This window comes from Boleophthalmus pectinirostris, unplaced genomic scaffold, assembly GCF_026225935.1.
Source record: "Boleophthalmus pectinirostris isolate CB_2022bp ecotype Guang Dong unplaced genomic scaffold, ASM2622593v1 HiC_scaffold_12, whole genome shotgun sequence".
Lineage (NCBI taxonomy): Eukaryota > Metazoa > Chordata > Actinopteri > Gobiiformes > Gobiidae > Boleophthalmus > Boleophthalmus pectinirostris.
Genome location: NW_026571018.1, coordinates 29,315,985 through 29,343,836, shown reverse-complemented (window position 1 = coordinate 29,343,836; position 27,852 = coordinate 29,315,985). Strand labels below are relative to the sequence as shown.

The 27,852-nt window shown below is 38.3% G+C and overlaps 1 protein-coding gene across 1 annotated transcript in view; it reads right to left on the bottom strand.

Annotated features, from left to right (window-relative positions):
- The window catches only part of nsg2 (neuronal vesicle trafficking associated 2), a 113,920-nt gene that overhangs the window by 69,918 nt on the left and 16,150 nt on the right, over window positions 1–27,852 (bottom strand). Inside the window, exon 2 of the mRNA XM_020927065.1 lies at window positions 7,567–7,677. Within this exon, the coding sequence (XP_020782724.1) occupies window positions 7,567–7,677 (111 nt within the window). The remainder of the gene's footprint in view (window positions 1–7,566; window positions 7,678–27,852) is intronic.

Below are 27,852 nucleotides of genomic sequence, written 5' to 3'. Positions count from 1 at the left end.
CAAAGCTTAATCCCGTCAGATCTCAGAAGCTAAGCAGGGCTGGGCCTGGTTAGTACTTCGATGGAAGACCTTTGGGGAAAAATCAGGTGCCACAGTGGGGCACCAGTCCTAAAAACTGTCATTGTGTCCTTAGGCAAGACACTTCACCCACATTGCCTAGTATGAAAGTGGTGTGCGCGATAGTGATGGTGGTGGTTGGAAGGACCGATGGCGCCTATTGGCAAGGCAGCTGAGCTTCCGTCAGTCTGCCCCAGGGCAGCTGTGGCTACAATAGTAGTTTACCACCACAGGGTGTTGAGAAAAATAATAATGAATCTATAATGCTCTGTAAAGTGTCTTTGTGACATATGTCTGTGAAAGCGCTACATAAATAAGGACTAACTTACTAGTCTAGTGATTTTGATAAAGATTTGCGCTGAGTTTTTTCCTAGCAGTTTTTGTTTGTATATTGTTGTTTGCTCAAACTATGAAATTGTTAAAAATAAACCCCTATGCCTTTTCAGCAGGTCTCAAACTATAAATAATAAAAAATAGTTTTACTTTTCAGTCCTGTTCAAAAACTACAGCTACCTGCTCTCAAATGTAGAGAAGTAAAAGAAAAAAGTACCCACAGATACTTAAAATAAATACCTTTCCTTTGTTAAGTTCCACCACTGAGTACCATCAAGTGAAACAGAAGTGTAGAAGACAGACACACGCCTCAATAGAACCTTATGTATCAGCCAATATGAACAGACACTATAGGAGACATTTACCAGTGTGCCGTACTCGCCATACGGATAAGAAATGTACTGACTTTCCTCTAATACAACCGTGATTATTTCTAAGTATAAAAGCTTTTGTGGAGCACATGTGTCCTTGGATTACCTGGTCTGTTCACACAAAGAGGCTGGAGCTTTGAACACGTTTAGTTGATAAAATATGAATCGGAGACTGCAGGGCTCAGGTGGTCTTACATCTTCTTATGTCCCGGCTGATAGAACTGCAAGGAACTCCTCTGTATGAAATGTAGCAGCATGGACTGGGGACAGGTTTAAGTAAATTATTAGATGAGAGGCTGTATAAGAATGGCTATTACTTCTGCAGTCCTGACAGGGAAGGAGACAACCTACAAGACATGGAGTTCACACAGAAGTATACAATTATATAGTACATGGAGTATATCTTTTAATCTCTTAATATATCTGTTTACAGTTGTCTAATATAGGGCTGAGTAATGTGCTGAGGAAAAAATAATCATAATTTTTTCCCTCATCTTAATCAAGCCCCAAATTTAGTCTCACAAAAAAAGGCTTTGGGTATCAAATTTCCTGAACATAAACAAGACACATTTAATAATTATAATTTCACACAAAATAGCCATATTTCTCTTTCCTAACCACGTTTTTACTGACGAGGACTGGCTCTAGACCTCTTCTTTAAAAAGTCCCCAATTTATAACTCACAATTATAAATTTAATGATTCAAATTTAATTATCTGCACAGACTTAAACTATATATTATCTAACTGACTTTTCAGAGCTTTTAACCATGTTATAGCTGTCCCTCTTCTCATTTATCCTCTCAAAGTTGTATTTGGAGTGATTAATGGATGTTTGAGTATCTTTAATCACTTATTTTCAAGATGCCATATTGCCGGTATATCCCCATTTTCCCCTCCACCGGCATAAGCCAACTGCTCAGTACTTCCTTCTTCAATTTTATTTTTTAAAAATCATGATATATGTAGGAGTGGCAGTGACACAAAGCAATTTTTGGTGATTTACTATACATTGGAGGGGTTAGGGTTAGCTGCACAGCTCTTTGTTGTGATGATGTTTACAGAGACATCAGCTCCCACTGGACTCTGCAGTTTTCTAACACAGAAGTCAGCAGACTTTTTCTTAGGTCATTTTAGATGAATATTGCTATTTGATAACATAATGACCCACAGGAGTCCTAGATTGTAACTATAAAGCAGACACAAGCACAATAGGTCAACTTTAACCTATTTTAGTACACTATAACATTTTTACAGTATTAACTCTAATATAACGCGTTTTACACTGGTCTAGTTATTACTTTGATACTATCTTGTGCAGTGACTCCTCTTTGTGCTGCAGGTATCTCTATATCTCACCTCTTCAACACACACACACACACACACACACACACAGAGCTGAGGTTCACACTTAAACTTCGACAAGTGTGAAATTAAACAGCTCCAGTGTCACTAAGTTTGTGAGCACATTCCAGTCACATGGAAGGCTCAATATGTTGCTCATAATAATAAAAGAAGAATGAAAAATACTGATGAAACAGATTACAATTAAAAAGTTACAATTGGAATGTCAAAAATATTGATACCAAGACAATAATTTATCAAACAAATAAAGAAATTCCCTTTCCCTTAGTATCGAAATCAAGTTTGCAATTTTGTATTGTGACAACCTCTGGTATCAGTATTTGACCAATATTACAGTACAGTAGCCAAGGGGAACCTTATAGACCACAACAATAAGGAAAATATGAGCTCTAAGTGTTTGAAGCAAAGAAAAAAAGCAAAAGAACAAATGGCAAGTGAACAGTGATTCCTTCCAAAATTTAGTAAAACATGCAACCTGAAGCCACCGTCTGTCTTATAATCCACTTGTCTTTTCTTCAAATACATCTTTCTTTAAGTCTGGTCAAAAGGAAATACAAATAGAACTGATGTGATGTGTATAGCTGTGTATTTCTTTGAATCATGGCCCTAATACTGGAAATCAAATGACAAGTTTTCTAATCCTACCTCCCCTCACCTCTGAGTCTGTTCGCAACCACACAATCCTCTTGTATAACTCCAGGATCTCATTTAGTTGTGCATTTGATGGCTTCTTCAGACAGGGTCACACTGCTCTTTTACAAAAACACACCCATGTTCCCTCCTCTTCATCTCTCCACCACTGCAAAATATGAGGCCTGTTATGGGGTAAAATTATTCAAATGTGGTGATCTTAATTTTAGTTCAACATGGGCATAATAAGCTATAGATTTATTGACCTGGTTGGATTACTTTGTTAATTAAGTGCCAATGTTGTAAGAAAATGGCAGCTGAAATTTCTGACCCTCCTGGCAAATACATTTTCTTATTTCAAGTAAAATTACCTTTAAATCAGTTAAACACGAAGACGTTTAAAAAATCTAAAACCTACTCAATCTAAACATAAGCTCATCTGAACAATTAAGTGAATGCACGTCTTTTTTTTTTACAGTGTTTCCTCCCTTCTTTCCTCATCTACTCATGTTTCCATGGACGCAGTTTCCTCCTCTGCTGCCATGACGACAGTGGTCTCTTTGGTTGCCCCTGACAACGACGCAGGCAGCTCCTTGGAGAACGGAGATGGCCTGAACGCTAACTCAAAAAAATCTGGATTTTTCGGAAGTCATTACAAATCAAGAAGAGAGTAGAAGAAAAAGAGAGCAGAAGAAAAAAAAACTATAATTTGTACAGTTCTAGTTGTGACTGCCAAGCTACCTGCAGTGACGAGCACCTGTCAGACAGAAACGTTCAATAATACTACTGGATTTGAACAGCACAGGAACACTCTGGGGGTTGACATTTTAAGACAGAACCGTGTGTGTATTTGTATAAATAATAACATTTAACTGACATTTTCTAAACCCTGTAACTACTTGAGCAGCAGAAAATAAAACAAACACTTCCATTGCCTTCTGATTTCATTAATTACACTGGTTAATGGACAAATCAAGTCCAAGCTCTGATATTAAAGAAGTGATTGATACATTAAACAGAATAATGATTAGTGATGTCCCAGTCCAGACTTTTTGGTTCCTGATCTGATCCTTGTCTGAATGAATGCAATGACTGACACTGAATGAGACTATAGTTTAACTTATTGATTGACTGGAAGAATTAATTAATTAATATACACTGTATTTTATTCATATGCACACTGTTTATCACACCCACGTATCCATGGACTGAAGGTGGAAATTAACCCTTTTTTTTAGAACCTGGTACAATCAGATTTCCTCTTTGTGTAGGTCAATGTTTTTATGTGCATTGTCCTCGATAAATAACCACATACACTAAACTATAGATTTTTAAATGGTGGCAATGGCTGATACTGATACCAATCTATACCCCTATACTGATCGTCTCATTTTTTAAAGAGAAGTTTAGGCTGTTGTGCCTAAAAATGCTCAGTTTATATATCTTTTCTTTAATTGTGTTTTTAGCTGCATTAGAGCCTCCTCAGTCAGCAGCAAGAAGCAAATTTACCTTCAAGTTTTTTTGATTTTTGAAAATGCCTTTGTGACATTTTTTAACCCCATTGTGCAATCATCAAGTATAAACAGAGACATGGGCGAAGAAAGAGGGTTGATGAAAATAGATTTAATATTTTTCATGCTATTTCATGCTGTTAAATTGATTTTGTGGTGGCACTACTGAGCCATCTTTCAACATTTTGTTTTGAGACCTTCTTTCAAAAAGTTTTTTACTTGTTTACTATTTGATTGTTGCATTTTACAGGGATCCAGACAGAATTTTTAAAAAAATCTCTGCTGTCTTTAAGTTAAATCTAAAATCCATAATAGTAATTGATGAGAGAGGTTATACTGTATACTGTATTTTTGGTGGAATTTGTCCAGCATAGTATTATATTAGAGAAATGTTTATTGTTTAGATGCTAGCCTTTATGAATAAAATATGTATATTATAAAATATGTCCTATTAGTTATTCATATATTTTCAAAATTTTATTAGCATTGCTTTTATAGCCCTTTACAGAACACAGACCATCAACAACAGCTCTCAAGGCAGTCTTCAACAGACATCCATAATCACAATGGGCCTCATTCTTGAAACCTTCTTATGCACAAATTTGTACTTAAGGTCTTCTTACAAACATTTTTGGCATTCACAAAACTTTTTCTTAACTGATAATTATCTTCTGCAAGAACAAATCCTACAAACAGTCAGGAACAAGAATAAGAACAAAAATTCTACTGTTTTAGAATATTATTACTCTGATAATGCAACAAAAAATTCTAATTCTTCCATGATTGTAAGTTATATATTTTCTTAAATTATTTCCTAAAAACATATTACAATGTGATCCAATAACATTTATGAGGAGTTTTATAAAGATGTATCTATTGTGTCTACACTGTTACAACCTTGTGCCTGGGCACCACACTGGACTCAACATCCCCATCACCCCCCATCACCAGCGCGCACTTTTATACACCCCTACCCCAGCCCCCCTCCCTTGCTATTTACCGCAGGTCCATGATCGCAAAAAGCATGATAAATACGAAAGATTTATGAAAAGCTGATGACATTCTCCTGTGAGTTTGGACATTTGAAGTTGCCACTGAAGCTGTAACTGAGGTACGTTCCTCGTTCACTCTCCTCCTTGCGTTTCCACATGTCATAATGCCAAACCCATATTGGCCATATTTGGAAGTTCAGAGGGCATTTCTAACCAAATACATATTAATTTTCTATGTAAATGAAATATAAATGAGCGTGAAGTGGAAGTTACTAACATTTTTAAGAAAAGATTTATGAATGAGGCCCATTGTAACATGATCTCCATATAAGCAGAAATTCTCGATTCTGTGAGATCATAATAATAATAAGTCTATCCCTACATCTGTACAACAACACTAAATTAACTGAGTAGTCTTATGTTAACAAAAGCCAATCATTTTATGGTCCTTAACAAAAACTGTGTAATACAATGGAATAAATTAATCCAAGAAAATGAGAAATCAAGCTGATGTGTTACATAAGCTACATAAAAAAACAATGCTCTGCTTTGGTCTTGTATAATCACACAGAGAAGAGAGAGCTCTGCTGAACACTGCAGGTAAAATGGAGCATGACTAAGCCTAATTATCCATCAGATCCATTGGAGACGCTCACTGTTGTGTAATGGCCATGCAGATATCCATGGTAACCACATTAACAAGTGAAGACCAACAGCAATGATATGATGTAGCCTGTTGCATAAGAAAATAAAACCTTGATATTATTGCCTTGACTGATTTAGGAATAGATTTATTACGACAACAAAATATCCGTTCTTGTTATGTAAACCCTAACATCTGCTAACGTCTGTAGAAGGTGTTGAAATGTTTTGAATCAAAGCGCATTTACTAATTTGGCAATTGGCGGCTCGTATCCTGCTCCAGTTCTAACAGATGAATGTTGTCCTGAGGCAAGACACTTAACCCCCCTCGTCCCCAGTGTCTGCGTACACTGGAATGTGAATGTGTGTGTGAATGGGTGAGTGTTCCTTGACGTAAAGAGTGAGTGCTTTGAAATGTGGAAAAGCGCTATACAAATGATCACTTACCATTTACAAACATTGTTTCCCATAGAGAATTTATGGTGGTACTTTATTCTTTACCGGACTATAAGTTGCACTTTTTTTCATGGTTTGGGTGGACCTGCAACATATATATAAAAATTTTCACACTGAAGGCGTAAGAGGGCACTCTGCGCTTGTATGTCAGTATCCGTTACTCCTATTACTCCTGTACCACTGTCACTGCGCATGTCTCCTGCTGAAAGAGCCGCTGTCCTGTCTGGTATCATGTCAGTCGAATGCACCATTACTTTTCTGTAACACTGAAGACTGAACACAAATGCGCCTAAAAAGAAAATCGTATTTTGCAGATTACAAGCTGCAAGTAGTGAAATATGCATCTGAAAATGGTAATCGAGCAGCAGGAAAAAGTATGTGTGAGCAAGAAACTTGTGACATTCGGGAAGATGCACCATGCAAATTTCCTGGAAGTTATTGGATGGATCAACAAAGCCTGGACTTCAGGGACAACAAAAACCATCCTGTCGGGATTCAGAAAGGCCGGAATAATTCTAAAGGGAACTGATGCTGAGTCTGATGACAGCTACACAGAAGACAAAGCGACGCCCTGTTTACCTCCGGAGGTCGCAGAGTTGTTCAGAAGTGACACAGAGGATGAAGAATTCAATTTAGTGATTTGGAGTGAGATGGAGAGTTTGTTAAACTTGTTCTGTTCTGTTGTTTATGCTATGGTTATCTGAAGAACAGTTCATATGTGACATTAGCAGCCTGTTGTTCTCTGTTCTACTGTTATTCCTATAACTAGCCTTTCAAGATGAAACGTCAGTTCCTAGTTTCTGAATTTATAAAATAAATTTCCCCCAAAAAGTGCAACTTATAGTCCAGTGCGACTTATATATGTTTTTTCTTCTTTACGCATTTTTTGGCTGGTGTGATATACAGTATTTTTATTTGAATTATTTTATCTCATTTAATTTGTGGAGCATAAATGTCAGTTACTGTATCTTTACACTGATTTTTGACCAATGTTTGTCATAAAATGCAACAAAGTCTAATGTTGTTAAGTTTACTATATTGTCAAGGTTATTTTAGGCTATAGGGGAGCATTTTAGACTTTGTATTAATGGGAAACAGTGTACAACCATGTTATTAGTATTAGAGTCATGTAACGATACTGTACGTTCAGTGAGTGGTCAGTGTCAAGCATAAATCGATCACAACTTTTCCCATAATTGTCTGCATTTACCTTGAGTCTCTCGGAAACCCCGTCGGTGATGCTGATGGTGAACTCCTCCACCTTCGGCACTTTCAGCCTCTTCTTCTCCGTCTGGAACTCTGTGCGCGTCTTCACCACCACCTGGACAACAAAACGTATGACTATTACTATTGTGTTTACAACCAGGAAATCTATAAAAGCATTTTTTTCATAGCTCTGGAATGTAACCTCCAGTCGTCTCCCTTTTTGTTCAAGAATAAAAAAATCCCAGAAGAAAAATCACATACAGCAGACGAAACAACTCTGTCAAAAGTCACAGAATAAAGGCAAGATTTGAAACACTCTAGGAGCTGTTCAGACCTGCTGATGTGAAAAGTACTTGAAAACATAAGACAAGACCTCTTCAGATGTCCTGAAAGAACCGTTGGAAAATTCAACAGTGTTACATTATTCAGTGCTTTCATAGTGGCTGCTTATCTCTGCAACTTGGATTTTTGTATTTATCTTTACAGCCACAAACAAAATCTCAATTCAACTAGCTTCAATAGAATGAAAAAAAACGACTAGCTACAACCATCCAGGAACATATGATATAGATTAAAGGTGCATTGTGTAACTTTTCTGGTGGAGGCTTTTCTCCGTGGAGATGTTACTGCTTTGTCTGGAATTTTTCACAGTATGGTGTTAAACCTTTCTATCTTCATGGAGACCAAACCTGACCTAGTTACAGGCCAGATCTGTGGAGAGGCGACCGCGCTCACAGTAAGAAGCCTGTTTTTCTAGATATTTCTGAGCTTTAAAACCACCTGTAATTGAATAAATGTGAGGTAGAGCTGTTTAATGTCATACTGTGGAACATTACAAATGAAAAGAAATGATAGATCCATAGAAACAAGCAACTGACAGAAAAGTTACACAATGCTAGCCAGGCTGGCGCCACCTAGTGCCTCTGCTCAATTTCATTTCTTTCCAGCGACTAGGTCAGGAATCAGAATACTCTTGGCCCTCAGACTTCCAGGTGAATTGGCCCAAATTACCTTGTATCAATTTAAAAATAATATTTTTTTTCTGCAAGTTTTTTGAAAATCTACCTTGATAAAGCAAATATTTAATATTTAGTGTGCGGTTTTAGGATCTTAACATGAATAAAGTCTGATGGCTCATTCTAACATGTTAAACATGTGCATGTGCACCAGTCTACAGCTCTTGATGAGCCCTCTGCTTCGTCTCTGTTTAGATATGTGGCCCTTAATGAAAAAAGTTTGGAACCCCTGCACTAGACGGTTCGCAAAAACCCCAGAAGTGCAAGTTCGGGCACCAGCCAATCAGCGAAGAGTCATACATTCAGTGTTGTCAATGATTCCCAAGATCGAGGATTTAAAGCCAGAATGAAGAGAATATTTGGTGAATTTCAAGATGTTACTGCCCTTCTTCCTACGTTATTTGGGAAAAGCTTAATATACCAGTTAGCCCTGTTAGCAGTGCATTACATACGTCACGACCAAATAGCAGCAACTAGTTAAATGAAAAAAAGTAACCGTCTACTGTTGAGTGAACGAATTCTAACACTGACTCAGGCTAACACAATGCACTTTTAAGCTGGAAAACAACTTAAAAAGATAGTGCCATGCTACTTTTGACCCCAAAGCGTAAAAAGACACTTCTATTTAATTCTGGGCGTTCAAATCGGCTTGGGTTTGGGATTTTGGCTGCTCTGCCCCAAAACTGTCAGTCCAGCTCCACTCAGGCAAACAGGTTCTCAACTGCCGTCTAAAACATGCGCTCTGCCCACTGGGAGAAACAGTAAGTTCAACCCGTACAAATAAAGTACAGTTGTCCGCTTGATTTTAACTTCAGGGAAAAGTAGATGTGTAGATTGCCGTCTTGCCAAGGAAGTTGTGTGTTCAATGCCTGGTCTGTGGAGAACTAAAAAGAATGTATACTGTATAATATACTGAAAGTCTGTATATCGTGTACTAAAAGGAGTCATGCAGTCTGAATCAAGCTTAAAAACAATGCACAAAATTGTAAAAGTTGGTCAACTACAACGTAAGACTAAGAGTTGGTGAAGGAGTATGAACTTTAAAAACACAGAGGAGCTTCCTTGATCATGTCAACCAGCGTATTACGACAGATATGTTAGGATTAGGGCCGAATATCATTAAGAAGATGCCGAAATGATACATACCTCGATACATAGGCCACAATACGATACGCTTTTTGATACAGTGCGCTTTCGATTCAATACGATTCCATACGATATATTTCAAATCGATTTGATACAGTTCAGTGAAAAACAAAGCCAAACTCATGGCTCTTATACTAAAAGTCCACTACGTTTGTGCAAAGTTAATATGAAAAAAAACCACACCCATTTTACTCAAAACAGTGAAAATGTCAAGACAAGTGTAGCTTTTACACAAAATAATTTAGTAAAATATATCTAAAAATACTCTTGGTGATATATCGATACAGCAGCAGACGATATCGATACTGTTTCATCAAATTAAACAACACGATATATCAATATTTCAATATTATTGCACACCCCTAGTTAGGATAGACACTAGAAAAACACTAGAAGCGCTATAACTCAAAATCCAACTGGAGGACAGGTCAAAATTCAGTGGTGTAATTTGCAAATTTGTTGACCTGATTTATGGTTAATATGTCTGAAATTACTGGACCTAACCACAAAAAAATAAATAAATAAATACAAAAAATGAAACAAAAACTGGCTTAAAGTTCAATGTCTTTTCTGGCAGTATAGAAAGAAAACTTTGAATAATAGTTTCAACATTTGTGTATCATAAGTTTGGATTTTTCTTGTGTTGTGAGTTGTGTTTTGTTTTACTCACACATGTTCAACACACAATATTCAAGGTTCAACACTGCATATTTAGACTGAGTTCTTCCCTCAAACATAAAACTCTGTTCCACCTTGTGACGTCATGTAATACAGAAAGCACTGCATTTTTAAACTCCATACACCTTCACTAGATTTGGATAATTTCAGCACTGGAATTGTCAAAAAGCAGAAAACAGACAAGTGTGACAGAAACAAAACACAACTCCAGTTCTGTTTTTGATGAGTGGGCCTGTAACAATAACAGATTTAGCTGGACGATTAATTGACCAAGAATTTATTGCATTTTCAATTAATATAATGACAATGGAATAAAAATGCAAATACACCATTTCAAAGATCAATAACTATGCGGTTACTTTTGTCTCATTAATATTAACTCAGACAGATCCACAAATACAGACACGTACTTGACCAGCAGGGGGCAGCAGCTGGCACACGAAACGTTTGACACTAGTCCTAGTTCAGTCCTGGTTCAGTTCTGGTTTAGTCCTTCGCTGTTGAGGCGTTTGATAATAGTAAACATTAGCCTAAGTGACGTGAAGTTAGCAAGAGACTCTTCCATTTCGGCAGTGTCAAATGTTTCGTGTGCCAGCTGCTGCCCCCTGCTGGTCAAGTACGTGTCTGTATTTGTGGATCTGTCTGAGTTTGTGGATTTCTCAAAGTGAGTGTCTCAAAATTGCGTCATACCGGAAATCAGTGGATTCGTGTAACTGGTGATCCACAAATGCAAATCACATTTTACAAACAGAATTTTCTGTTTTACAAATGAAATTATTTTTTGCAATAGAAAAAATATAAATTTACAAATACATTTCTATTTGTAAATACCAAAATGCAAGTTACAAATATTAAATTTGCAACTGTGGATATCAAAACACATGTACAAATCATTTGTATTGTATATCGTACTATTTGTAGATCACCATCTGTGTATTTGTGAATATTAATGAGACAAAAGTAGCCCCATAAATAAACCTTACTTTCTAAAGAACATTTAACACAGGAACTGCACAAGAACTAAAAACAACAGGCCTAAATAAAATAGACTTGTTCACATAAGAATAGCCTAATGTAGTCTGGCTTACAGCAAGGACTTGGACAAGGAGCGGGCGAGGGGCTGTGCTCTGCATTCGGGCATCCAGACGACTCCCGCACAGCACATGAACGTGTTATGAATGTTAAGCATTTATCATCCTAATATATTTCTAACTAAAAGAAGCCTTGAGCATGTTACGAGTTGTTTTTCAGTGGACTCGTTTGATATTTATTTTTAAGATTCTGGCAATTCACTGAACGCGCCACACCACGCCCTCAGTCTGCTCCACTCCACCTGATGTTCAGGCACGGAACACCTCCTGCTTAGAACTCCATGCCCCACACTTGCTCTAAGTGCTAAGACTGCGGGCAAGATCGGGCCCTCAGTCTCTTTGATAGAGAGCGAGAGAGAGAATTTATCGCGGCCAGAACAGTTATCAAGTTTGTTAAAAGTTATACGATTAATTGACTATCGTTACAGGCCTATTGATGAGGTAACAACATCTAATAGGCTGTGTTTAAAATGCTTCACCAGGAAATGCCGATTTTGTACTTTTTCTAAATCTGATGCAAGCCACAGAAAGACAAAGGTTTCCCTCTTCCCTCCAGAATAAATTGGGGATAATTACTCAAACACGAGATCCATGCTAATTATTATATGGGTCAACACTTCACCGAAAAGGTACAGCCAGAACTGCGCATTAATTTCTCATTTGTCTTTCCTTTTGTTCCGCACACTTAACGCACAAGAGAAAATTAGCTTCAACAATTTATCACTACTTGACAAAAGAAGAAAAAAAAAAAGTATTGATATTATTGTAGATGTGCATGGAGGTGCGGAGAGAAAACTAGCAAATCGCATTAGAACTTAACAATGTGTGTCCTTGCGAGGAGGACTGGAAAGCTTGTGTTTACAGACAAAAGGAGACATATTCTTGCTAATAAAGATGTGGTTTTATATTGAATAGTCCATGATCGGAGCTGAAGGCCACAGGGGTGTACTGTTTGATTGGGCCCGTGGGAGCTGGAGTTTGGAGCCTGTGACTGATGCTTCAATTCAGTGTGGACTTCCTGCTCACGAAGTCATTCCCCAGGTCTGCCTATGTGTCTTCATTACTGCTGCACGGTCCATGAGAAACTTGCAGCGCTCGCAATTGAATCTAAATCGTACTTTGAGTTGGTTCAGTTATCAAATTCTCTATCTATCTAGCTATCAAAATGTTCTCTGCTAAAAACAAAGTAACCTGTGTTTTTGTAGAAAATCTTGTAGCTGTAGTTTAGACATCTACAAACGTGTTCTGAAATGCATGCGATTCTAGTATCGGTTTATCAGTTCATACTTCAGCCTTCTCTGAATGACAGTGCTCCTAATTGAGTTTTTGCACTTTTTTGTTAATGTTTTTTTCAAGTTTTACCAAAATCTCGCAGCCCAACTTGGTTATACTTGTTTCTCACCGGGACAAAAATGAAAAGCATAGAATATTAACAACAAAAGGCACTTGGATAGCAGATATCATTGATTCTATTTGAATGCAGGAGGGTCTGGGCTTTTTTCTCAGTATAATTAAAGGTGTTTAGCTTTAGGCCTATGTGTCTCCATTTCTATTGAATAAGCACATAATATCATTCAGAAGCTTTACAGAGTTTAGTATACTTATCAATTCAACTGAAATCTGTGCTGTTTCTTGGGCTACGTTCAGACTGCAGCCTGAAGTGACCCAAACCTGATTTTTTTTCACCCCTATGCGACCTGTATCTGATCTTTTAATGACAGTTTGAACGACACAGATCAGATTTTTTCAAATGTGACCCAAGCCACTTGGATATGTGCTCCTAAAACCGATACATATCCAATCGTTCGACATGTGACTTCAGTCTGAACGGCCAGGTCACATTCATCCCACCTACACGCTCACACATGTACGCAAACATTCTTCTTGTCATACGAAAATTGTGTATGAACTCTGTGTCAGTGAAGCAGTGAAGCACATAACAATGTTGGCTGCGACTCCACACCCACACGTTCCTTTCTACGGACACTGCTGCCACCGCTGCACAAAAATCTTGTTCTTCTCCTTCTCAATCTCCCCCTTAAAACAAATAAGCTGTACATGTTCTGGCTCCGGTACGACACCAACTTTAAAACGTTTAGGCGACTTCCGTAAACACTGAGCACGCTCACTGTGTGTGACGTTGTTGTGTCCTCCAAAGTGCATGTAGGACACTTTGGGGCATTTAAAGTTCACACTGGAGATCACATACAAGTAACATTTAATTGGAAATGTGAACAACCTCGCAAAAAAATCTGATTTCACAAAAAAATCTGAATTGAGCATTAAGCCCTGCAGTCTGAATGTAGCTTTAGTCCTCTGTTATTTTTGTTCTTTTTTACTCATAAATCACCATGTTTGACACAAAAGGACCATGTGTTTTTCTGATTGGTTATTCACACTCATCAGAATTCTGGGAGTTAGAAGCTAGGGCCCAGAGGCTGTTTTTATAGCATAGCAAAAACATGTAGTCTTGGCTATCCAGGCTAAAAATTACAATAAATTTAACACATTTTCTTACATCACAAAACAATTTAAAAAAAATATACAAAAACGTGATTATTTACTTTATTTATCCTTTTCAAAAAAATCAATTTTAGTGAGTTAAGCATATTTTCCAGTCTATTTCTCAATTGGGACAGAATCCGTTAAAAACTACTTTGTCCTTTGGCCAATTACTACAGCAAACTTGAAGTATACTGCCATGCATACCATTACTTCTATTTCCAATGTACCATATATGAAGTGGACATCAATCATTGCAATTGCAGCTCGCATGTAGACTGAATAGAGAAGCTCCAAATGTGCCAAGAATAACTATCCTTCATCTTCACAGGAGTAGTCAGGTATAAAGTGGATCCATGGCATCTCTCTATGGGAAAAAGACAATTACTCCATAATTGTCAGTGCAGGTTTCCAGGTTTAGAGGAGCAGACAGGAGCAATGACAGGAGCAGTGACAGGTGCTTTGAGATGTGTGGTTGCTAATGGTGCCACTGGGAAGGCTTCAAGCACTTCGGGACTGGGAATTACATAAAACACCAAGTCACTCCAAGTGCTTGGGCTGTTTCAAGGCAGTCGAAAAGCAGTAGGACTTCACAATGAAATACAAAATAGTAGAGTATATAGTTTTTAGTGAAAAGTTTAGTTCTTGTTTCTGTTTTTTCACATGCTTAATATTTAATGTATAGCCTTTTTTTTCTTCTGTGGATATTTTCACATATACTTTTGCAGTATTGACAGTTTACAGCTTAAGTCATCAACATTCAATGGGGCTGTGAAGTTTACCAATAGCACTACTCTGTTAGAACCTCTGTTACTCAAGTTACGCTACGTTCAGACTGCAGCCTGAAGGGACCCAAGTCTGATTTTTTCATCCATATGCAACCTGTATCTGATCTTTTAATGACAGTCTGAATGACACAGATCAGATTGGCCACTTGGATATGTGCTCTTGAAACCGATACATATCCGATCTTTTGACATGCGACTTCAGTCTGAACGGCCAGGTCACATTCGTCCCACCTACACGTCATAACAATACGGTAACAAGTACCTGCTGCGAGCCAATACAGTCAACGCGTTTGCTCAGTGAAACAGGCTGTTTAAGACGTGAGAGTGGTACAAGTAGGCGCTCACAAATGTACACAAACATTCTTCTTGTCATACGAAAATTGTGTATGAACTCCATGTGAGTGAAGCAGTGAAGCACATAGCAATCCCACAAGAATCCCACAATCTACAACTCACAAGATGCGACTCTGCACCCACATGTTCCTTTCTACAGTGTTGCTGCCCCTGCCCCATAAAACGCCATGGCCATAAACCTCGTCCTTCTCAATCTCCTCCTTAAAACAAATAAGATGTTCATGTTCTGGCTCCGGTACGACACCAACTTTAAAATCGCCAGATGCGCATGTTTAGGCTACTTCTGTAAACACTGAGCACGCTCACTGTGGGACACTTTTGGGGCATTTAAAGTTCGCACTGGAGATCCCATACAAGTCTCATTTAATTGGAAAAATTAATGACCTTGCAAAAATATTAGATTTCACACACCAAAAAAAATCCTAATTGAGCATCAAGACCTACACGGTGAACGTAGCCTTAGACTTAATCTGAGCTCCCAACAGTCTAAACAGGACCATAAATATTTGAGCAAGACTATCTTAAAACTTTTTTGTCTTGTTTGCTGATGTGTGCATTGTGTCCCCATGGTAACTGCTGAACATCCCGCCAATAGACGTACAGGTAGAACATCCCCGGCATGGCCACTGCAAATGATCAATACAGCAGCCCTGACAGCTCTGCATGTAAGTATAATGAAGTTTGATTCTTATCTTAATTGCGTCTCCGTTGCCGTGAGTCTATTAACCTTCCTTCTTGGTAAATGTTCACCCTTTTCAGTTGAACGTGATAGAAATGAATGAGACTCACTGATGTATGTGTGACTGCCTTGAATTTTAATGCAACTCAGCCATTAAGAAACTTCAATAAGCCAGATGAAATTACAACATCTATTATTTCGGAGTATAAAGTATAGGAATGTGTATGTTTATGTCAGCCCTGTGTATATTTATGCTTTCGTATATGCAATGAAGCAAACTCAGCCTTTAGCAAGAGATATGTAGACGATAAAAGAGATACGCAGATGATAAAAATGTGCTAGAAGAAATTGTGTGTTATGTGTTTCCCACGGCAGATGCGTAGGACAGGGAGAGTCCAGCACAGAACTCCAGCTCTTTAAAACGCCCACTCACTGTCTGCTATGTGTGGAGTCTTATTTAACAACAGCCCCATATTATAAAACAGACAGAGGAGAACCACAAGTTTCTATAGTTACAATTATCGTAAGTGCTCTGTGGACCAATGCAGATTTTAAGTCCCGATGTTGATACTAATGCAAAGGATTTGAGACTTTCCTTAGAATGAAAAATAATACAAAGGACTTTTCTTTTTTTATCCGTGACTTTAGGTGCAACCATCATGATGCATCAATACCAGTTTTGCTATTAAATCTGTTTCAACAATAAGCACAAAGTATATCAGAGCTTTGAAGGACTATGTAACTTTTTGGGTGGGGGAGGTCAGCCATCTTGTCTACATAGATTTTTTTTTTTCTTTGTCTAAAATGTTCCACAGTCCGCACAACTTTAAACTTCTATAATTCTATGGAGGTGCAGGTGATGTCATTGGGCCAAGTTACAAGTCAGATCTGTGCAGACCAAGATCACAGTACAACGCATGTTTTGAATGAATAAATGCCAGATGTTTAATGGTATACTATGGAACATTCCAGGAAATGCAATTATATCTCCATGGAGATAAGCAGTTGACAGACCCGGCACCAGAAAAGTAACATAGTGCACCTTTAAAGAGCCCAAATTACACTATTTTCTGATCTATGTTATAATGTTATTTCCTCGTCACAAAGATAGTTTTTCTCTCAAATGGAAAACACCCTGTTCAACCTTGTGATGTCATGTGGTAATATAGGAAGTGCTCCACTGTGTTTTTAAACTCCACACACCTTCACTAGAATCATTTGGATAATTCCAGCCCTGAAATTGCCAATCTCTTCTGAACAAAAAGGTAAAAGGTTAACCTGATTCATCAGCCGGTTTCACTTCGTGGAAACCGTCTGACCTCACAGCATTAGGATTCGTTCACTCAACAGTAGGCGGGCACTTTTTTTATTTAACCAATCACTGCTATTTGGTCATGATGTACAGTATGTAATGCACCAAAGAAGAAGGGCAATAACGTCTTTCCCCTTGATAAAATTCACCAAACATTCTCTTTGTTTCGGCTTTAAATTCTTGATCTCAGGAATTGTTGCCAACACAGAATGTCTGGCTTCGTCTGCATCCATCTCAACCACTTTGTTTACTGTTGTGCTGTACCACAAAACGGATCCAGACAGGCACTTGAGTTTGATGTCATGGCTTCACAGCTCTTCGCTGTTTGGGCGGTGTGCGGTCTACAACTTCCGGGGTTCTTGCAAACCGTTCAGTGTATTCTGATTCCTGACCTAGTCACTGGAGAGAAATGAAATTGAGCGGAGGCACTAGGTGGCACCAGCCTGGCGCTACCACTACATGACATCACAAGATGGAACAGAGTATTTTGAGTTTTGAAGATGTAGACAGACTAATAATAAAGGATTACTCAAACATGTGTGAAACAAAACACAGGTATGTTTGTGATGAGGTAAGGACATGGCTAAAAGCTTTAATATGAGGTCAAGAGAGTAAATTTTACACAATATAGGACCTTAAAATGTCTTGAATATTTGTGCTAGGTGGCTAAAAACAAACCTAAACTTCACATTTTGTGTTGCTAGGCTGCTTTTCTGTTGCTACATTAACATTTGAACAAGCCTGTCTTATCTCACGACACTGTGGCCGCTCTCAGATCCTGTAATAGCCCTGTGAAGATGACATGTAACTCTCTGCACGGTTGGGTTCAAAGTTTCACCCAAAGCAATTTCAGTTTGGCTCCGAACAATTCCCAATAACAGATTATCTCTCCTCACTGACGGCCAGTTCATCTTTCCTCCGCAAACAGCACGTCTCCACAAACCTCTGCCACTATTCACAGGCTATAAATCACAAGTGAGACGGCAAACTGAGGAGGAAACAACTTTGTGCTCTATAATGCACAGTCTTGTTAGGCCTTATATTATGTTAAGGTGTTTCTGCTTTGCCTGGAATGTTCCACAGTCTGGCACTGAATAGAGATCAACAGATATGGGTTTTTTTCATGACCGATACCGTTGCTCTGCCAAGATTTCTGGGCCAACATGTTGGACTGTTTTGGATTATTTTCCCTAAATTATGTAGGTTAAATTAAACACAGTAATTTCATTTTACTACAATAACTTTTTCTTTTTTTTTTTTTTTTTACCACAAATCTATAAGAGAGGTTTTGTGCAGCTATCTTTTCTTATTGCTAATATAAAGCTTTGTGAGTTTTTTTAGGCAGCTGACTGACCAAAACTAAATATCGGTCAATGCTGAGACTTAAGGCAGATAACCAGTAAGCTAATAAAACCAAATACTGGTTCGACATATTGGGAAAACAGTCGATCTCTACACTATTAAATTTCACATCTTGCTTTTTTTATTGCTAAAATACAATACATTGTGTTTATGTATTTATTTTGGGCAAGTACAAATTTACATTCTTATACAATGGAACATATAACATAAATGAAATCATAATAGAAAAAAAAAAAAACATAACAAAAAATTTGCCCAAAAAAGAGTCTAACACGATGATCTTTTTTTTTTTTTGCATTTATCATCATTGCCATAAATAGTTCATAAACATGGCCTATCTGTGTCCTCAGACATGAATACATATTTTTACTCATAACAAAATGTTCTTCAAAGGTGTGTAAAAATATCGATATATCATATTGTTTAATGTGATGAATACAGTATTAATATTGTGGGCTGCTGTATCAATATATCACCAAGACTATTTTTTGGTATAAATTCACTTTGCACAAAATGTGGTTTAAGACTTTTAGGTTACATTTACACTGAAACGAATCACCGTATCCTCGTACCGGAAACGATTTGCGTCCAGACACGTTGTTTCTGTGCCCACAAGCCTTCCCTATCCACACAACTTTGCGCATGTTTGTTTACGTTTTACAGAAACAAAACTTAAAACTACATGGTTCATTTGCATAAACTAGCACTCAAAAAACAGCTGGCTCTTTGTGCCCTGACACGATCAGCTTCTGTCAGACTTAAAAAGGACACGACTCAGTGGAATATATGTGTTCTTTCTGTGACAGAGGGGTGTTCTGCTAATAGTAACAATAGAGTCTGTCTGTGCAGGTAGTTCTAGCTCCTCTGTTTCCAGTTTGTCTATGGTTTGTTTAAACTGTTTTCCACAATAGCGTCACATGGCCGATGTCACAAACCCAGCGAATCAGGAAGGTGCATGTCACAGTGACATGGTCCAATAAGGACGGCAACTAGAGCTCCTACGTCAGTGTATCAACATTTTCAGGCTCCTGCATCAGCGTATCAACATTTTCAGGCGTGCACACAGTGCCAGATCAGATCTGTACAGAGATGAATTCGTGGGAGCTGGCGGCACCAAATCTTTCCATCTCTGGAGAGGTTTTCCATCAGATTAGTGTGGATGAACAATGCATCCGCAACCGAAATGACTCAACTACGCACTAGTGTGGATGGGGCCCTAGTATCACAGCCATGATTTAGCCTTTATTTTTTTATTGAACCATATCGAATCAATTTGGAATATATCGTACTGAATCGAAAGTGCACTGTACCGAGGTATGTATCATACCATGGCCTATGTATCTAAGTATGTATCGTATCGACAGCTTCTTAATGATACTCAGCTCTAATGTTCTTTAATCCATAATCATAACAACATTTGATATGATGTTAAAGTTTATGTTTACATTTTGGGCTTTGTTATTTCACACACAAATATCCAGAAAACCAAAGAAGCTCCATAATTTTCATTGCCAGATGCTGTGACTAAAACCAGTTTGCAATTAACCGAGCCCCCTGTCGATGATATGTCCTCTATGACCGCTAATGGCCTCCCAGGTTGAGCGGTGATTGACTTGCTATTTTAAATAAATAGAAGGCGCGCAAACACAAGTCAATTTCAATTAGTACTAGAATAATACGAAGTAGTAATTTCGCCTTCTAATTTCTCTCTGTAATACTTTCATTTGGATACATGTTAATACAGCAGGTTCCTATAGGGCACCCAGAGAGCAGAGGTTTCATAAGTTAGTACCTTTCTCCATTGATAGTCATTCAATTACTGTGACCTTTTAAAACTCAATAGGATTCAAGGCACTTTCAAATCAATACCAGGAGAAAATGTTACAGAGATCGGACGAGAAGTGCAACGAGCAATGTTAGTGTGGTAGTTGCATCTAAAGAAGTAACATAAAAATATATTTGTGGGTTTCAGTCGGGTTCATAGGTGCCATTTTGAGGACTATTTAAAAAAAATATTACGTTTTGAATTGTTAATTGCTATGGTCACGGTGCAAATTTTCCATCATTGAAACATCGATAAAGAATCCGTTGAATCTTACAGAGGCCACATTCTATATTTTAAAGGTCCTATATTCAGGGTATCTTTGGGTTTGACTACCCCAAATTTAAGACTTTTCAAAGACCTTTTTAAGACCACTTAAATGAAAATTAAGACCAACATCACACCCATTATGCGAGCAAAAAACACCAAGTCTAATTCTAATAATGACCAACCAACTATCAGAACATATCTAGAACCTAAGGCTACGTTTATATGATGACGGTCTGAACAGAAGACACAAAAGTGGTACCGCGTCTTCACTTTTTACTCCGCGTTTAGATGAGTGTTTTCAGGAGAAAATCTGCATGCATACAGTGACGCAAAAGTGTGTGGAATTGAATTGGGTATGCACGCCACGCGGCTCGGAGGTGACGCTCGGTAGTGATGTATGTGATGTAAATGTGTGCGCGACGTGAGCAGATCTTTGTTTCGTTGTGTGATCCTTTATTTTTAGTCTGTCATCGCTGAAGATCAAAATGCTCTATTCCACCTTGTGATGGCATGAAGCGGTGGTTTTTAAGCTTGACGGCTACGTTTTACCTTTTGTTCAGTAGAAATGGGCAATTCCAGATCTGAAACCATCCAAACGATTCTAGTGAAGGTGTATGGAGCACTTCCTGTATCACCACATATTCGAGAGAAGATCTAAGCCTAAATTTGCAGGGTTTGAGAGATAAACATGTGTGAATTAAATAAAACATAACTCCAAGGATGTTTGTGATGAGGAAACATTATAACATCAGAAAAAAAACATGATATGAGCCCCTTGAAGTCACAGTAGTTAGTTATCTTTTTTTTTCTTTTGACTGTTGATCATTTTTATTTTTCACTGAAGACAGCAGTGCTGAAGTGAAGCCAATATTGCTGACATGTTTGATTTTTCTAGTGTTGTCCCAACGCTGAGGGTCACAGGACTGAGGCTTAATCTAAACAGACATCTCATCTAAATGATGCTAATTACATTGGTCATGGGGCTTGAGTTCACTTCAGGATGTTGACAGTTTAAAGCCGTGATGAAACCCTGTGAGGACAAACCAAAGACTGCATTGTCTCAGTTACAGAACAGTTTCAACGATTTAAAATGGAGATTGAGCAGTGACACCCAAAGTCATAAACTTTTGATGCATTCGTCCATTACAGTAAAGTTTATAACTCAACAGACTTTGCAGAGTATTGGCTGTAAAATTATAGTGAAAGATACTAATTGTTTGAAAAGTTGCATTAATCTGAAACTGTTCCTGTTTCAGCCACTTTTAAAGAACTCATATTACGCTATTTTCTTCTGATCTGTGTTATAATGCTTCTTCATCACAAATATACCTGGAGTTGTTTTGTTCTATTCTCACATGTTTAACACACAAACCCTGCATATTTAGGCAGTTCTGAGTTCTTCTCTCAAACATTAAACACTCTGTTCCACCTTGTGATGCCATGTGGTAATACAGGAAGTGCTTCAATAGGATCATTTGGAACATTTCAGCCCTTGGAATTGGTAAAAGATAAAAGGCAGCTGTTAACTTGAATACCACTACTACATGGCATCACAAGGTAGGGGTGTGACGATATCTAAGTCTCATATCATCACAGTATGAACCTCACGGTATGATATTTATTGCGATATTGTGGGAAAGCTCACGATATGGTGTGGAGGCTCATGATTAGGGATGTAACAATATCCAAATCTCTATGTATGTATATGTATATTTTCACGATATACATCTCACGGTATGATATTTATTGCAATATTTTGTTAATATACTACTTTTTGTTCTTAAAATGCCTTGACAAGACTTAATCCATAGAAATAAGAATTAAAAGTGTTTAGAACTGGTATTTCTTCTTGTACTCTACACTGAAATGGAGCAAAGGATCATGGTCTGTGTAGTTCCTTCTGTCCTTATTGATGCACCATAACTCTTAATTTAAGCGAAGAGACTTGTAATTCAGTATACTGTAATGGTCCACGATATTATTGTGAGAACTTTGACGATACGAGATCACGATATTTTGGTTATTGTTACATTCCTATTACAAGGTGGAACAGAGCATTTTGAGTTTTGGAGATGTAGACAGACTAATAATAAATGGTTACTCAAACATGTGTGATTAAAACAAAAACAACTCTCAATATAAACACCGGTAAATGAATAAATACAGGATGGAAATGTCCCAGGAAAAACAAGATACTATGCACTAGGATAAGTTCCATAGTGCATCTTTAGGTGAATTAAATCAAAATACCCACTGTACAATCAATACATGGCAAAATTCTCCACAGTTAGCCGTAGTTCTATAGTTTATCCTGTATTTCATAGATCTTTAGGCACTGCATTGAAACTTGTGAGTGTAAGCATTAAAAAATAGTTCATTTGGATTTAAGGACAAAGATTTCCACAACACAGACACCATCGCTGCTGGAGTCAACAGATTGGCAGGAAATCCTCTTTAACTCAGATGAACAAGAGGCGACCGTGGCCTAGAGAGACGAAGAGTTAAAACAAATGAAAACAAGGCTAGTGGAGCACAGGCAAAGAAGGGCCTGTTGTGATCTGTGACAACAAAGCTCCACCAGAACAAAGCATCTCCTGTAAACAAATGTGTGCGAGAGGATTGGCAGTGTCATCAGAACCACACGGGTTTTAAAGTGAAATAAGAGCGCTGTCACAGGACTAAAATATCAATGGATTTTGATACTGGGAATAAGACTCAATTCACATTTAGATGTCGCATACTAAACTACATCAACACAACGTAATGGTTCAAAAACAGCAAAGCAAGAAATAGCTCAGTTCATTTAGAAAAACACAGATTAAGGAGAAAAAAAGAACATTTTTCAAAAGGCTTTTTCATTTTTATTAAGAGGCAGAGCTGCTAACACTGCCACATGCTTTCTCATCCACAATTGGGACAGACAATAGCAGAGATTTGTGATCTGTGTTTTTTTTTTTACTAAATAGTGGTAATTACAGGGGTTGTGAAAAGTGTCCAAAATCAGATACTAATCAAGACTAAAACTAGTGTTGAAACTCGATACTCATTAGGGAAGATACTGAAAAAATATCACACATCTGGATGAAATTTCACCTTTTTTGAACAGTTTCATCTTGAACTTTATCAGAACTAGTTAAAGACCACATGGTATAATAAACAAATATTATTTTGTGTCGAAAATAGCAATAGTCTAAAAAAGAGCTTTTAAAATTGCAGTATCAAAATAGAGTCGGTTCTTTAGTATTAAAATTGAATATGAAATTTCAGTATCAGGGTCTTCCTACGGTGGCCAACAATGCGTCTCAGTTAGAGGAAACAGCTTCAAGTACAGAAACGACGCAAATTTAACATCATCAAATGTGAGGCAAATAGAGAAGCAACGCAAAGCACAAAACGATGAAAACCGAGATAACACCTGCAAACAAAAAATGCTGCATAAAGAGTCAGCACAACAGAAGTGTGCTGTGGCAGAAACAAATTGTTACAGTAATGTTGCTTTTACTGGATTATATTCATATACTGTGTTTATAAATAATATAAATATCCCGCTGTACTTTAAGGTCAGTTGGCCGTTTTCTGCCTTTCTCTCTCTCCATTGTGCTGTTAAACTCAGAGCGCCCCCTGCAGGTTTGGAACACTTCCGTTGTGGCGACTCTTTATGTAGCATTTTGTGTTTGCAGGTGTTTTCTTGGTTTTTGTTTCTCTATTTCCAGCTAATTTGATGATGATACATTTGTCTGCTTTGTTTCTTCTCTTCTTTTTTTTTTTTTTCATTTGCACCACATTCTTGGTTTGTACCTGATTTAAAATTGTGTTTGAGTTTGTGAATTTGCATCATTTCTGTACTTGAAGCTGTTAGGTTAGGTTAGTTAGGTTGCTAGGTAAATTTGTTTAGCAGATTTGAGAGGCTGGTCTCACATTTCACATTTCCTTCATCCACATTATGTGCAATAAACACATATAAAAACGCAATTACGAAATAAAGTGTTACAGTGCTCCAATGCTGAATGGCTTTCTTCCATCAATAATTAAATTCATCCATCACATCTGGCTAAGATCACAATAAATACTAAATATATAAAAAACACACAATGTTTCCAAGACAACGTACTAAAATTGATAGATCAGAAGTACGATAGCAGCTGGAAGGAAGCGCCTTTTAAAATGACTCATTCTAGATCTTGGGACTAAAAGTGTCTGACCAGAGGGAAGCAGCTGAAACTCTGAATTTAGTGGATGCTGCACGTCTTTTATAATACTGTTTTCTCTGAGGTACATTGGGCCGTTGCAATGCATTTGGTCTCCGTCGGACCCCGTCAGAATACCCTACAGGAAAGGTCCAGAATTGTCCTATTAATGCTTTTTTTTTTTTTTCAGTAATGATCAAAAATGATATCTGCATGTATCCAATAACCGTGACAACCAGTAAGAGATGTGTGTTCCTGTATAGATCTTTTCCCCACCTGTTTACCATTCTGTCAGCGTTTCTAATCAGAGGACTGTTGAAGGAGCTGTGTCCAGATGGATCCACATCTAATGCTGCTAATATGTCCGCCTCTGTGCAGCACCATAACAGCATTAGAGACATTACACAAGAACTGCACCTACTCTCACACACGTCTGAACCAGGTCTGAACCAGGTCTGAACCAGGTCTGAACCAGGTCTGAACCAGGAATAAACTAGGTCTGAACCAGGACTGAACCAAGACTGAAACAGGTCTGAACCAGGACTAAACCAGGACTGAACCAAGACTGAAACAGGTCTGAACCAGGACTAAACCAGGTCTGAACCAGGACTGAACCAAGACTGAAACAGGTCTGAACCAGGACTAAACCAGGTCTGAACCAGGTCTGAACCAGGTCTGAACCAGGAATAAACCAGGACTGAACCAAGACTGAAACAGGTCTGAACCAGGACTAAACCAGGACTGAGCCAAGACTGAAACAGGTCTGAACCAGAACTAAACCAGGACTGAACCAGGATTAAACCAGGACTGAACCAGGATTAAACCAGGACTGAACCAGGACTGAACCAGATCTGAACCAGGACTAAACTAGGTCTGAACCAGATCTGAAGTAGGACTGAAGCAGGTCTGAACCAGGATTATACCAGGACTAAACCAGGATTAAACCAGGACCGAACCAGGATCAAACCAGGTCTGAACCAGGTCTGAATCAGGATTAAACTAGGATTAAACCAGGACTGAACCAGGACTAAACCAGGACTGAACCAGGTCTGAACCAGGTCTAAACCAGGACTGAACCAGGACTAAACCAGGACTGAACCAAGTCTGGACCAGGTCTAAACCAGGTCTGAACCAGAACTAAACCAGGTCTGAACCAGGACTAAACCAGGACTGAACCAAAGACTAAACCTGGACTAAACCAAGATTAAACGAGGACTAAACCAAGACTAAACCAGGTCTGAACTAGGTCTGAACCAGGACTAAACCAGGACTAAACCAGGACTGAACCAGGTCTGAACCAGGACTAAACCAGGATTTAACCAGGACTGAACCAGGACTAAACCAAGACTAAACCTGGACTAAACCAAGACTAAACCAGGACTAAACCAAGACTAAACCAGGTCTAAACCAGGTCTAAACCAGGACTAAACCAAGACTAAAGCAGGTCTAAACCAGGTCTGAACCAGGACTAAAATGCAGCCCTACTACAGCAGTTCTAAAGTAGGTCGAGATACACTTGACGTCCATAAAGCTCTTAATTATAAAAAAGGATGAGACAGAGAGTGAGAGAAGGAAGGAGAAAGAAAGAGGATAGAGGGAGAGATTGTGAAGGATAGAGAGAGAAGAGAAAGAGATGGACAAAGAGAAAGAGTGGGAGAAAGAGTAAAATAAAAAGAGGTAGATAAAGAAGGGCAGACAGAGAGAGAAAGGCAGAGTTGCTGGTCTGGGGTCAGATTGAGCAGATAAATGGGATCATTGTGTCTGCTGCAGAGATTACACAGATTTTCATCACAAAGGGGCTGCCATATTTCAGGATGCAGGATCCTCACACAGGTGCACTGTCCTCCAGCTGCATCATGTCCTTAAAAACAAACTATGCAAATAATTCCTGCCTCTTTAGTATTGTAACAGGGTGGGAAAACACAGGAAAAAAAGAAACTCCAATTCATTTGTCTTCATTTTTATGTTTAGCTAGGGTTCGATGATATATATTTTTTTGTTTTCTTGGTAATAATATTGATACTTTGCGATGATATTGCGCTGGGGGTGCTCTACATGTATGACGGATTGTGTTATGTTTTTATGTTTTTTAAATACAATCGAACCTCACTATAACACAGTTCACCTTTCACAGTCTCGCTGTTTCGCAGATTTTTTTAGTGCAATTTTGCATGCTTTTTTTTTTTTTAACAGTGTATGAACATGCATTGTGTTCCTCCCCCTGCATCCTGATTGGCTAAGGGACTGTAGACCATTGTCAATCACTCTCCTCCATGCCGTGTCTCCTGTACAGTACAGAATGCGTTCAGTTTGCCAAATTTACATAAATGTTCGATCACTAGCAGTGTGATTCTAAATTGCTGTTTGTTTGCAAGTTTTCTCCCCGACAAAACACACAATGTCGACGAAACGTTCTGCACCGACAAAGGCTCCTGCGGTCACACTGAAAAGGCAGAGGGAGATGTAACCATCGCACAAAAAGTTGGACTTCTGGACACGCTGAAAAAGGTAGAAGTTACACGCTGTAGCAGAGTCCTGCACCGGGTCAGGTACACGTGTGTTTAGTCCTGGTATCAGTCCGAGGTTAGTCCTGGGTTAGTACTGATTTAGTCTTGGTTCAGTCCTGGTTTAGTCTAGGTTCATTCTGTGCGCAAAATCCGGCGGGTGGGTGCGGGTGTAATTTTGATATAATCTCGGGTTAACGGGCGGGTGTGGTCCTGTACTGCGTGGGTGCAGGTCTCCAAAAATGGACCCGCCCAGGACTCTGCACCATAAGGCTCCATTACAGAATAAACTAATTTTCACTTCAACACTTTACTTTCATGCAAAAAGGGCTGTAACTGTCTGAGAAAAGTGTATAAAGTGTGTGGTGAGGGGTTTTACAGCCTTAAAACATTTATAATAATTGTAAAATATAAAGTTGACTACTTCGCAGATTTCACCTATTGTGGGTTATTTTTAGAACGTAACCCCCACGATAAACAAGGAACCACTGTAGTCTAAATACTCAAGGAAAAATACAAAATGGATTTAAATATCACATTTTCAGTTTGATTTTCAACAAAAAGGTGGGAGTGCCTAAC